Source organism: Mauremys reevesii, linkage group 3 (genome assembly GCF_016161935.1).
Source record: "Mauremys reevesii isolate NIE-2019 linkage group 3, ASM1616193v1, whole genome shotgun sequence".
Taxonomy (NCBI): Eukaryota; Metazoa; Chordata; order Testudines; family Geoemydidae; genus Mauremys; species Mauremys reevesii.
In genome coordinates this window covers 137,901,810-137,915,407 of record NC_052625.1, presented here as the reverse complement: position 1 = coordinate 137,915,407, position 13,598 = coordinate 137,901,810, and the positions used below count along the sequence as shown (strand labels likewise).

General features: G+C 42.7%; 1 protein-coding gene across 1 annotated transcript in view; it reads left to right on the top strand.

Annotated features, from left to right (window-relative positions):
• The window catches only part of FUT9 (fucosyltransferase 9), a 65,017-nt gene extending 52,420 nt beyond the window's left edge, over positions 1-12,597 (top strand). The window contains exon 2 of the mRNA XM_039532718.1: positions 11,370-12,597. Coding sequence (XP_039388652.1) covers positions 11,378-12,457 — 1,080 coding nt within the window. The 5' untranslated portion in view covers positions 11,370-11,377 and the 3' untranslated portion in view covers positions 12,458-12,597. The remainder of the gene's footprint in view (positions 1-11,369) is intronic.
• The last annotated feature ends 1,001 nt before the right edge of the window (positions 12,598-13,598 follow it).

Here is a 13,598-nt window from a genome sequence, read left to right as displayed (position 1 = left end):
GCTGGGAATGAGTGACACGGGATGGATCACTTGATGATTACCTGTTCTGTTCATTCCCTCTGTGGCACCTGGCTCTGGCCACTGTTGGAAGACAGGATACTGGGCTAGATGGACCTTTGGTTCTAACCTACAAAATCCTGGAACATATAATTCTCCGGAGAATCGGTAGTTTCCCTGTAAATTTTTTAGGATTTCGACCTTCTTCCTATGCTGAGACTCCCAGTACTCTCACTTTTTGTTCTCACATGATCTTTGGTTATCTTGGGATTTCCTTTCTAAGGGAGTTTTAATCACAAATGCAGTGGTTGCATTCAGTACCAGGAGTAAAATTCTGATCCTACTAAAGTCCATAGCAGTTTTGCAATTGAATTCTATGAGACCAGGATTTCACCACCCAGGTATTTTCTTATTTCTCAGCAAGTTCAGCTTCTCTGTAAGATTTTCTGCTTTGGCCTCCAAAAAGGAAATGGGTTTATTTTATATTGTCAAGATCAAGGAGGCATTGATTGAATCTTGATTACAACTTCCAGTTTCCATTACTGACTTACTGCCATCAAGGAAGCCTGGACAGATGTACTTTCAGATTGTCTTAGGGATGAAGTGTGTATCCGTGATCTGAAGAATTCTGATCTGAGTGGTTTCTGTTTTATTTTTAGTTAAAATTCACGTGGAGATAGATACTCTAACCTTCAAATGCAACTGTTTTGTTGTGACATTCAGTCACCAGTGTGCAAGATAAAATTGAACATAATGCTTTAAACCCATAATTTTGCACAACTGAAAATTTAAACAGGTAAAAATAAAAAAGCTTAAAAATAAACAGATATTATCTATCGAAATTATTTTTAAAAAATCAGCTTCTGCCAAGCCTACTGCTACAGTAGGAATGAGTGAGAGCTCTTCAATTTCCCCACCACCACCCTCTTCTTAAATGCTTCCTACTTCCTCGTAAGTACAGTGAAGTTGTATCAAAAACGAGAAAGGAATTTATCCCTGAAGATGGGGGAAAGACTACTTAGCAAATTACAGTTATAAGGTACTGTAAGTAATTCTACATAACCTATTAAGAAAACAGTAGAACAATATAAATTAATTACAGTTTTGTGGTATAGTGAAAGTAACATACTTCTGGAACAGTAGAAGTTCAATAACCAAAATGAAAATTAAATATTTGAATTTCACATCACTAATATCTCTTGGTTATCCCACAAATCTGGGGGGGGAAAGACCAATAAGGTAGGAAATATGTAATATTAAAATGTAATTTTCCATAGGAAGTATTTCATGTGTATAGAAACTGAGTATAATATCTATGATATTATCTGTTAATCTTCTAAGTGCAGTGCACTAACCACAGTATATGTAGAAAAGCTTCCATTTAATGAGATATTGACAGGTGTTCTTAGATGTACCTGAATGAATGTTAGGCTGGATAATATGTAGTCAGAAGAAAAGAAAAATCAGAAAGAAAAGAAAATGAAACAAAATCACCCCTACTTTTTTTTACCTTGTAAAAGTACTGTATGTCTCGCAGTATGGAAGCGTTGACATAAACACAGCTATCATTGGCTTGGAAAAGCGAATGTCCCGTCAGAGTGGCTACTTGTCCCTTACCCTCCCAGCAAATATTGTCATGGACCGTGACAACTTCCCCTGGCTTCAGTTTTCGTACACACTGGAGCTGTGGGGGTTCCAATGGCCAGAATGTCCAATGATTTCCTAACCCTATCCAGATGTCAGGAGTTATCCTAGGGGCACTAATTAAAAATCGATTTGGCATGTTAGGTGGTCTAACTTCCCAGATGTCTCGGTGGATTGTCCAATCCCACATGCATCCCCCCCAAGGGCCTGGTAGGATTCGGTATGTGGGAGCCCATACTCCCTTAACCGGGCCATAGGCTTGGAAGGAGCAATGTGAATGCCAACACTTCCACCCAGAATATTTCCAAGTATTTCTCCATGGCCATAGATCAGATGGCACTCCTGATGTGGCTGTAAGGGCAGTGGGCCAACCCTGGTGCTCAAGATCACTCCAAATGGCCATTAGCTGGCCATTTAGGAAATCCTGAACTTCTGAACACGCCTGGTCCCACTGCAATGCCTTCCCAGCCTCAGTGATATTCAATACCATCTCCCTCAGTAAATTCTGGGTCATAGAACTAAGGGTGGAAATGACATATAACTCACCTACTCCAGCCTGTACTTGGGTTAACTGTGTTCCAGTAATAAGGCCAGTGGCCTTTTCTAATTGGCCCAATTTCTCATCCTGTTGCTGATTCTTGTAGATATTCCACACTGACGCTGCACTATTGGCCCCATCCCACAAGGATCCAGTTAAGTCCCTCTTTCTTCGAGAGGAAGCAATCCAGGCCTGTTGTTGCGCCAATCTAAGGGCAGCCCCCCGTGAACAATTTGGGTATGTAGAGGTGATCTGGAAATTAGATAGGGGTAATGTAAACTTAACAGTTCCCAGTGTAGTATTAATTATAGTCCATCTAAATTCCCCTGCATCCCTTTTTGGGTGAGGTAGCATGAGAGGGGGTATATTGTAATAAGGTGCAGGTTATATTATTGGTTACTGGAATGGTTTCAAGACAGGTAAATATTCCAGTGGCCAAGCAAACCCTTTGGGTATACGTTTGATTATTCACCAATTGGGTAACCAGATAGCAAGAAGGACCCTTTTCATGTGTGGCGGTGCAAATTCCAGGGACAACCATCATATCTACTCCGTCATGGAACGCGTCTATTTCGAAGGGTATTTCTCTGGGCTTGCTTGTGGTGATATTAAATATTTGTATTATTACTGATCCCCTGGTTGTCCATTCAATTACTCGCTCTTATGAATCCTTTTGAATTTTGAAAAATAATCTTTTTGAACAATATTCTAATAAATTACTAAGGTGGGAAGGCCTGGGCCAGCGAATTTCATTAGTATATACGGTGTTTTCTAAATTCGGAGGGGTAATAGTCGTGATGGCAGGGGTTGAGTGGCTGGTGGGGTTAAATGCTTTTTGGTATTCATTATCAGGAAGCCAATTAGGGAGAGCAGTGCATGCTGATGGTACCTGCCCGAAACTACAGGGCGCAGCCTGTGGAATAAACCCCAAGACCCAATCAATACCACATTTCCAGGAATGGCTCCCACAAGTCCCTCCCTGCCAATGTACAATACTTCATCTTTTATACCAAGGCCAATTTTTAATGTCTTTAGAAGTCAGGAACTCCTGCCCTCTTGTGACTGCCACCGAATGAATATTCCTTCTTCCCTTCTGAAATAGCAGCGGCCTAGCTCCTTGCACAGGAAGGTCCAAGGGTACAGTAGGCTGGACATCAGTTGAAGAAGAGGGCTTTGCTGCAGGAGCACTGGCAACTCCGGGCATCCAGAAAAACATAAAGGTGTCATGGAAGTTTAGTAACAACAGCAAAAACATGGTCACACACACGAACCAAATTGAGGGCATAAGCCATTTTCGCACCATGGCCGATTCTTTTATCCTAATTGCAGGATCAGTCATAGCAATAGGCTTTAGTCTTTTCGCCAGGCCTTTCCTTCCTTATAGGTCAGGCTCTACTTTCTTGTCCTGAGGTTGTATCTGGGTTTCTTTTCAGAATTAGGACACATGCTATGGTTCGGCTCCCAAGTTAGATTATTGTCTGCAGGGTAAAGGTCTCAGTGGTGGGGTCCAGAGGTGGGGATGTCTTTTTACAGCAAGAGGCGTGGACCCAATTGGCGTGTCCGTTACACTTAACTGCCGTGTGGGTAGTAAGTAAGACCTGGGATGGACCTTTCCAGCTAGGCTCCAGGGAAGACTTCCTCTGGTGCACCTTAAGGTAGACCCAGTCCCCCAGCTGCAACGGGTGACACGCAGTATCTGCTGGTTCGGGCAGAGCACGTTGCACCTGTGAATGGATAAATCTAACATGTCGGATTAATATCCTGCAGTATTCTAAAACAGTTTAATCATTTAAATATAAATCCAGGTACTGAGAATGCAGAGGAGGAGAAACTGGCATCCTCATAGGTCTGGCCGTGAGAATTTCATGTGGGGATCACCTGTGCTTGCACATGGGTGTATTCCTCATTTGCATTAGGGCCAGAGGTAAAGCATCCGGCCACTTCAGATTGGTTTCCTTGCAGATTTTAGCTAGCTTGTTCTTAAGTTCCCCATTTTTACGCTCCACTGCCCCGGCACTTTGGGGGGGGTGGGTGCAGTGCAAACGTTGCGAAATGTTAAGAGCCTTGCAGACTTGCTGCATAATTTGGCCAGTAAAATGTGTGCCTCGGTCACTGTTTATGGAGACAGGAAGGGCAAATAGGGGAACAAAGTCCTTAAGCAAATTCTTTGCTACCGTGATGGAATCAGCTTTAACGCAAGGGTAAGCTTCAATCCATCCCAAATACATACAAACACAAACCAAAACATATTCATACGAGCAACATTTTGGCATATTGATAAAATCAATCTGAATATTTACAAAGGGTCCCCATGGGGTGGGATGTGTTGCTGGCTTAGTCTTCACTGGCTTGCCACTGTTGTGGGCTAGACAGATAGGACAAGAATTGCAGTACTGCTGGGCTATAATGGAGAACCCTGGGGCAAACCAATGTCACAATACTGATGCAACCATCCCTCCTTTGCTCACGTGGGCTACACCATGGGCCACGCGAGCAAGGTGGGGAGCAAAGCCTTGGGCGCTACCAAGCGGCCATCTGGAGAGCGCCACAGGGCATCAGAGTGCAAAGAGCACCCATCTCGCCTCCACTTCTCCTTTTCTTGTTCTGATGCCGACTCTTGCAAAAGGGCCAGGTCACTAGGAGAATCAATTAAGGAGGGAGATAGAGCTGGCAGATAAAAACATATAATATCAAGGGGAGCCGGAGACCCGGAAAGGGCCGCCTGCCTGGCAGTAGCGTCTGCCAAAGCATTTCCTCGCGTAACATCATCATAGGGTTTTTAATGAGCAGTACATTTAACAACTGCAACTGCAGAGGGAAGCTGGAGAGCAGATAGGAGGGCATCAACATAGGGGCCATTACTAATCCTCGCTCCTCCCGATGTGAGAAATCGATACTTCCACAGCTGCCCATAATCATGGACCACCCCAAAAGCATAGCGGGAATCAGTATAGATGGTCACAGATTTGTCCTTGGCTAAGGAACAGGCACGGGTGTGGGCGGCCAGCTCCGCGACTTGGGCCAAGTGCGCCTCCGGAAGGGAATGGGCTTCCACAGGGTTATGTTGGGAACAAACTGCATAGCCAGCTACAAGTCTGTCAGCGGGATTTCTGAGGCATGATCTGTCCACATAAAAGATTAAATCAGGGTTTTGACGCGGGACATCCTTCAAATCAAGCCTTGGAGAGGAGAGTTCTGCCGTCACTATTAGGCAATCCCCAGCTACAGGCAGTGAGGAAGCAGGGTTGAGGACAGGGCATTGGGTCAGAGTTACATTTGAGGCATTCAAAAGCAACATTTCGTACTTGGTGAGCCCGGAATTAGAGAGGTGCTGGGTTTTACCTCGCAAGAGGAGAGCAGTCACAGCATGTAGAACCGCAACACACAAGGGGTTCCCTAGCACCAGAACAGCAGAAGCATCTACAAGTATTGCAGCAGCAGCCACAGACGTAAGGCAAGGAGGGAGGCCAGCAGCTACGGGGTCCAAAGGGGAACTATAATATGCAATTGGTCTTTGCGCATTTCCATGAGTCTGAGTGAGGACTCCTAGGGCCACGCCCTCCTTTTCATGGCAGAAAAGGGTAAAAGGCTTGGTGTAGTCAGGAAGGCCCAAAGCTGGTGCTCAGGTGAGGGCCTGTTTAATCTGAACAAAAGCCTCATCAGCGTCTGTGGTCCAAGAAAGGGGTTCTGGGACTTTATCTAGGGTCATTGCCAGCAGCGGCCAAACAATGGTGGCATACCCAAGGATCCACTGTCGGCAATAGCCAGCCATGCCCAAAAAGCCATGCATCTGTCTTTTGGTGATTGGTTTGGGTACCTGCAGAATGGCTTGGACTCGTGAAGGAGACAAGTGTCTTTCCCCAGCAGAAATATCATGTCCCAAATAATGGACCTTGGGCTGGCAAAGTTGCAATTTAGATTGTGAAGCTTTATGGCCCTTTTGAGCCAGAGCCTGTAATAGAACAAGGGAATCAACCTGTGACGCCTCCAGGGAGTCAGAAGCTAGCAACAAATCATCCACATATTGGACCAGAGTGGACCCCTTGGGGAATTCGACATCATCCAAATCCTTTTTAAGGATCTGGGAAAATATAGTGGGAGATTCAGTGTAACCCTGGGGCAGCCTGGTCCTGGAGTTCCTGATAAGTAAAGGCAAACAAATACTGGCTATCCTTATGGATAGGGATAGAAAAGAATGCAGAGCAAAGATCAACAACAGTAAAATATTTAGCAGAAGGCAGTATACAGAACAAAATAGTGGCGGGGTTGGAAACAACAGGAAAGGTAGGAAGAACAGCTGCATTAACAGCATGAAGATCTTGAACCAAGCGTCAAGCCTGCTTGTCAGGCTTTTTCACTGGCAGAATAGGGGAATTACATTCACTGACCATCGGTACGATAACTCCCTGTTCCATTAGGGAGGTAATTACAGGACGAATGCCCTCCTCAGCTTGTTTTGACAGAGGGTATTGCTGTATTCGGGGGAGGGGTTTGGTTGGGTTTAAATGGATCCTAACCGGCTGGGCAGATCCAATGCACCCAACCTGGTTAGCATGATCGGCCCATAAAGTGCAGGGGACCTGTACCAGCAGTTCCTGTTGCAACGAGGAAGGGCTGGGGTCGTTGCCCCACATCTGGACGGTATTCTGCAGCACTGCCAAGACCTCATCATGAGCGGGATCAGGTACATCCAGATACACCCCCCTCAGGGGTGCAATATATTGTACAATTTAGCTTACACAGCAAATCTCTCCCCAACAAGTTAACGGGAGAACAAGGGCTGAGGAGGAAGGCATGATAGTCAGATAGAGGACCGATGGAGACAGATAAGGGGGAAGAAACAGGGTGGGGAATAGGGGTATTTCCCACCCTCACTGCATTTACAACCTCGGAGGTGGTTGGGAGTGATGGAAACTCATGCGTGTGGAGAGTAACATCATCGCCCCGCTTATCCCCATAGATCAATCAGGCCCTACTGTCTCCTGTGTAATTAATGGCATTCCTACCTCCTGCTTGATAGATACGGTAGCATCACGTTCTACTCTCCACGCGCATGAGTTTCCATCACTCCCAACCACCTCCGAGGTTGTAAATGCAGTGGGGAGGGATTTGCTGTGTAAGCTAAATTGTACAATATATTTCACCCCTGAGGGGGTGTATCTGGATGTACCTGATCCCGCTCATGTTGAGGTCTTGGCAGTGCTGCAGAATACTGTCAATTTTCCACAACAATATGTATATGTGCATAACTACTGTAGCACTTCTTTCAGACTATTTTGACTATACTATCAGTGCTTACCCATACCTGTAGATCAATGTTCTGCTTGTTTGTTGCAGAGAAGCGTCTCTTTTCCTATATAAAATTTCCACTTCTTGGTGATGTACACTTCTTTTGTTAAGCTTTTATATTTCCCAACTTGTTATGCTGGAAATTCCTGCTCTTTTACTCTTCCTTTTGTTATGCGCACAAAAAGACACTCCAAGAAATTACCCACCCTTGGGCATCAACTGAGAGTTTTTTCTCCTTGGAGGATAGATTTTGGGTTGTTTTTTTCTTCTAGTTTTACAGTATGTAGTAGAGATTTAAAGGATACTTGTTTGAAAAAGTTCTAGTTTTCTTTCTTGTTTATGTGTCCTTTTTTTTAGGTCATGTTTTTATCTGTTTGGTTATTTATGTTCTTGTACAATCGTTGGACATCATTTTCCATTGTAAACCATTCTGAATTTTCTTAGAGCTGTGAATAACTCTTATGGTAGAGTGCAATTGATTTTGCTCCTTCACTCTCATTCATGTGAGGAATGCTACTTTGATTGTTCTCTTGTAGTTTTTCCTTTTTTCTGGAAATTGATAAAACTTCGTTAATGCTTATTGAGTGACTTATTAACATATATCAGAGGGGTAGCCTGTTAGTCTGGATCTGCAAAAGCAGCAAAGAGTCCTGTGGCACCTAATAGACTAACAGACATATTGGATCATGAGCTTTCGTGGGTGAATACCCACTTCGTCAGATGCACGAAAGCTCATGCTCCAGTACGTCTGTTAGGACTTTGTACATTTAAACCAGCACATTGAATCACACCCCAAAATAAACTGGCAGCCAGTACAGATCACAGAGCCACAAAGGTAATGAGTTCCTTCAGGAAATGCTGCTAATCAAGTAGGCAACTCGTATTTTGACGAGCACAGTACAGGTGTAACCCACATGGACCACATTTGAATGAAAAATCACAATCCAGTAACAGATTTAAAGAAAAAAAAAGTATTGTTGGCCACTGGTGTTACCTAGATATCCAGAAGCAAATTCTGATAGAATCCCAAAGTTGCAAAATTTCTGTCCGAAATGGCAGGAAAACTCCCTCAGTCAAGGAAACTGAAATAACCACAGTCAATAATTGTTTCTCCCAACCTACAAGCATGATTTTCATCTTGTCTAGTCTGACTCTGAGCCAGCCCTCATACAAGCCCTAGTCTCTGTTTGCACTGAGTATGTTTTTCAGCTGGACTAACCAGATCAGAGGATATGATGATGGAGAACTAGCATTATCTATGTACTAAAGACATTGCGTACTATGTTTAATCATAAATCACCTTAATGGCCACACCTTAAACAGGAGACAAGACAGAATGGAATCTTGTGGATTTTCATATGAGAGAGCCATCGAATCAGATGAGCAAAGGCCCAACATTACCTTCTAGGTTCCCGTAGAAAGAAAGGACTCAAATGACTCCATCTGCCACTACTATGCAGAGATTAGGGCTGTGAGGATTTCAGGGATCCTGTTGGAAACCTCTCTTGTTGTTTTTTTTTATTTTTGGGGGTTGTTTTTTGCTGCAGGGCTTCCTCAGGAGCCATGCTGCCATTGATAGACTCACACAAAGCTATGCATACTATCTGTGGAAGGGTAGCATTAACTCCCAATCAGAGTTTCAGTTGGAAAGCTACTGGAGAAGTAAGGGATGGTATCATGAAGAGTGGCTGCTCCTCTTTTCCGCCTCCTTTCCCAGGTCCTGAGGAGCAGGCATCTTCTTCAACCTTCAACAATGTACATACTAACCCCCTTCCTGGGGGTTGGATTTATTAGCAAAGAAAACAACAATAAAGTAACATGGAAATTACCTCAGATCTTCTCCTCAGACTTCCCTCTGCCTAGGGTTTCTCCCTCAGAACTGCTCAACCTGCACCCTAGAGAGTCCTCTGAGAGTCTTTCCCGCTTCCTTTATACCAGGTGAGGTCTGAGTCCCCTGCCTTAGGAAGTCAGCAGAACCCCCATAACACCTTCACAGCAGAAATGCTACCTACTAACAGGGTAAGGTGTTTCAGGCAAGTGGTGCCAGCCTGTTAGAATCTTAAGCAGAGCTTTGATATAGGAGCATAAATGGGTCAGCAGAAGAAGAGATGATGGCATGGAGACTGCAATTGGTCCTTTCTGCTCCCTCCAGGGCTAGTTTGCTGGCTAAAGGTCCTTTCTGCTAATGTAAGCAGAGGGGAAGAGCATGTGCTAGCCCATGTCATTTATGGATTCAGTGAAATGGGTAGGCTTATGTCACAACACAGCCATGAGAATTTAAAAAAATCTGCCTTTTTAAAAGAAAAACAATCTATTTGTGCCCAGTAAGGCTATAGGGCTGGAGATGAAGATGTATGTTAAATGGACACCCACAATATTCATACAAGTAGTTTTTATTATAACTGAACTTCAAACTTACACACGACTCTTTACCCTCACAATGCACCCAAAGGCATGTTGTATTAATAGATCTCTAAAACACTTCCTGTCATGTCTTAATGCTGTATTTAAATATTTATTTTACAGGTGAGGTACTGAGAGCTGTCAAACTAGGTTAAGAGGCCTGAAGATTTCTCAAATACTTTCTACTCTTTTGAATAATTTTTTTTAAATGGGGTTTTTACACTCTGGTGTGGGCTTTTCATAATAAACTTTGTGAAAGCAGCTCGTAACAAAGTCTTAAAGTCATAGAAATATATAAAAGCCATGCAAATGTTTTGTTGTAACCAAACTGCTTTGCAGAATGAGACATTTATAGTGTGTATGTATATTTGGGATGCCTTCTGATCTCTTGGGTACCTGACTACTGCTCCATTTCTCCTGTCATCAATCTCCCTCGCTAAATTTATTATTAAAATAACTGTATTTTAACAAATGCCTCCAAGTTTTATGGCTACATTAAGGAGCAGAGGGACAAGCAACAAGCTACCCCACCTTGAATGGCTGCTCCACGCCTCCCACGGGGAACAGGACTCCAGAAAGGAGACAGGGAGCACGTGAGCCCATATGGCGCACCCTGGGGAGCAGTGCACTCATAGTAATGGACAGAGTAGACTGCTCATCCCCTCATCTAAGGAGTAGCACAGGAAAACTGGCATCTCACAGAGGCGCAATCTCTCTGGTATTCCTATGGCACTGTAACTGCACTGCTGCCTACCCAGGCCTGTGGCACAAAAACCACAATTTAGCCTCCATGCGGCATCTCATCATCACGTGTTTTCCCTTACTTAGGGATGATGTAAATCTAGGGGTTAGAGCACGAGAATATGAGCCAGTATTCCTGGATTCTTTTTCTAGTTGTACTTAATGGTAGGTGTGGATGTTCGTCCCATCTAGGGATCAGGCAAGAGCTGCATTTGCAATAATTTCTAACCCCTCCACCCCCCATGAGCAAGTGGTTAGGGAGTGCCTGGAGCCATGATTCCAGACCCCCTGGCACATACCCATCAGCAGACCCAGCTGAGCATATGGTAGGGAGCGTGTTATACCCAGAAAGGAGTGTAGTAAATTAATTACTCTTCACCTGGGAACAAGAGGGGTATCGAGGAACTAACAGTGTCTGACTGTCTGCTTCCTCCTGGACTGAGCCTAGAGTCTCAGCCTACATTCTATATGTTGAACCAAGTTAGAAGGCATACAGTTGGCAGAGTAAATTATAGTGATCTAAACCCTAAACACTCTTTCAGTTTATTTAAATTAGCTTTCAAAATGCAAAAGTGGTGTGCCACTGTTTGTCATGTGTGTGTGGGTATTTCCTTTTTATTGAAAATTCTTTGGAAGTTCATGGGTAAATCCACACAGTTTTATGGCTTTGTGATATTGAAAAGGCTATTCATTTTGATGTGTGATTGCTTTAATAGAACACTCGTACACCATTAACACCTCTTGTTTTTATTTTCAGAACAAATTATGACATCAACATCCAAAGGAATTTTCCGGCCATTTTTAATTATCTTCATTGTGCTGGGTTGTTTCATGGCATTTTTACTTATTTACATCAAACCAACAAACAGCTGGATCTCTGGTCCCATAGAATCAGCCAGCTCAGTTCTGAAAATGAAGAGCTTCTTTTCTACCAAAAGTGATTATTTTAATGAAACAACAATACTGATCTGGGTTTGGCCATTTGGGCAGACATTTGATCTTACGTCCTGCCAAACAATGTTCAACATCCAGGGGTGCCATCTAACTATTGACCGCTCACTATATAACCGATCTCATGCCGTCCTTATTCACCACAGAGATATCAGCTGGGATCTCACTAATTTACCTCAGCAAGCTAGACCACCATTCCAGAAATGGATTTGGATGAACTTGGAGTCTCCAACTCACACTCCTCAAAAGAGTGGCATTGAACACCTGTTCAACCTGACCCTGACTTATCGGCGTGATTCAGATATTCAAGTGCCTTATGGCTTCATGAAGGTTAGCACGAGCCCCTTTGCATTTGAAGTGCCGAGCAAAGAGAAGTTGGTATGTTGGGTTGTAAGTAACTGGAACCCCGAGCATGCTCGAGTCAAGTATTATAATGAGCTAAGCAAATATATTGAAATCCATACCTATGGGCAAGCATTTGGAGACTATGTGAATGATAAAAACTTGATTCCAACTATCTCCACTTGTAAATTTTATCTGTCCTTTGAAAACTCAATCCACAAAGATTACATTACTGAAAAACTTTACAATGCTCTTCTGGCTGGATCTGTGCCAGTTGTATTGGGCCCATCCAGAGAAAACTATGAGAATTATATTCCAGCAGATTCTTTCATTCATGTGGAAGATTTCCTCTCCCCAAGAGAGCTAGCAGAGTATCTTCTGATGCTTGACAAAAATAATAAGCTGTATCTTAGCTACTTTAACTGGAGGAAAGACTTCTCAGTGCATCTTCCTCGGTTCTGGGAATCACATGCATGCCTTGCTTGTGACCATGTAAGGAGACACCAGGAGTACAAGTCCATTGGAAATTTAGAAAAATGGTTTTGGAATTGAACTTTTTACCTTTTTGTGCATTTTTTCAAAAAAACGGACATAATCTGTAGCCCAAGTGGAGGTGGGAAGGAAAAAAAATAATCTGTGTTTTATGTCACTGTTTATCAGCTATCCTCTCTTGAGGTATCTTATTTATGTTTGTCAGAGATTTTAAAAGCTCAGCATCAGCAGTCATCAATACTCAGTTTTAAGTTATACTGTATATAGCTAATTATGTGCACTGAAAAATAATTTATTGTTTACTTTAATTTTTATTCCAGGGTTTTTCATGGTTTCAGTAGATTATCTGTCCCAGTCTTACACAAGACACAGTGATTTTTAACATTGTGTTTTTTACTTTAGATTAGCTATTTCACATGCTTGGAAAATGAAGACACAAATCTTAAGATTTCAGAGAATTTTAATGAAACGATCTACTGGTTTAGTTTGAAATTTGTGTAATATTTCAAAAGACAATAATGTTTCTCATGGTTTAATTTCTGCCCTCTTAAATTCTAAGAACACTATAGAATTGGATACACTGCATTGGTTTAAGTGGTTCCTATTTATAAGGTATATGGATTTAGAAAAAACGTATTATAAATAAGCTTTAAAAAGTTATCAAATATAAGAGAGCCTTTGGATTCTAAACAGGAAAAAGATATTCCCCTTACCGTTAGTTCCACTAAGATACCTTGGAAATATATGGATTTGCTCTCGTCTCCTTAAGATAGAGTATTGAGGAACTGAGAAAATTAAGCTTGAAGTCCTGATTTGGCAAAGCATTTAAGCACATGCTTAAACTTAAGCGTGTGCTTATTTGAATCAGAGTCACAGGTAATGCTACTTTAAATACAGTTGACTAAATTGCAATATACTCATTTGATCACACTGATCTGTATAACTAGATGCTCAGCTCTTTTTCTTCTTTCTTAACACTTCATTATTCAGGATCAGCAATGTTTATAGCCTTCTTCCAAAACTCATGCTTGTACACCAAGCTGTCATGCAGATTGGTCACTGTGAGCTCTGCTGATATCCGATCTGTGTACCAAGTCTTTAGTCTCCCCCTTGGTTGTCTTCCATCCACAATCACTGCAAGAGACATCCTACTGATATAGTTGTACAGGCACCATTCAATATGCCTATTATTCAAACAAAT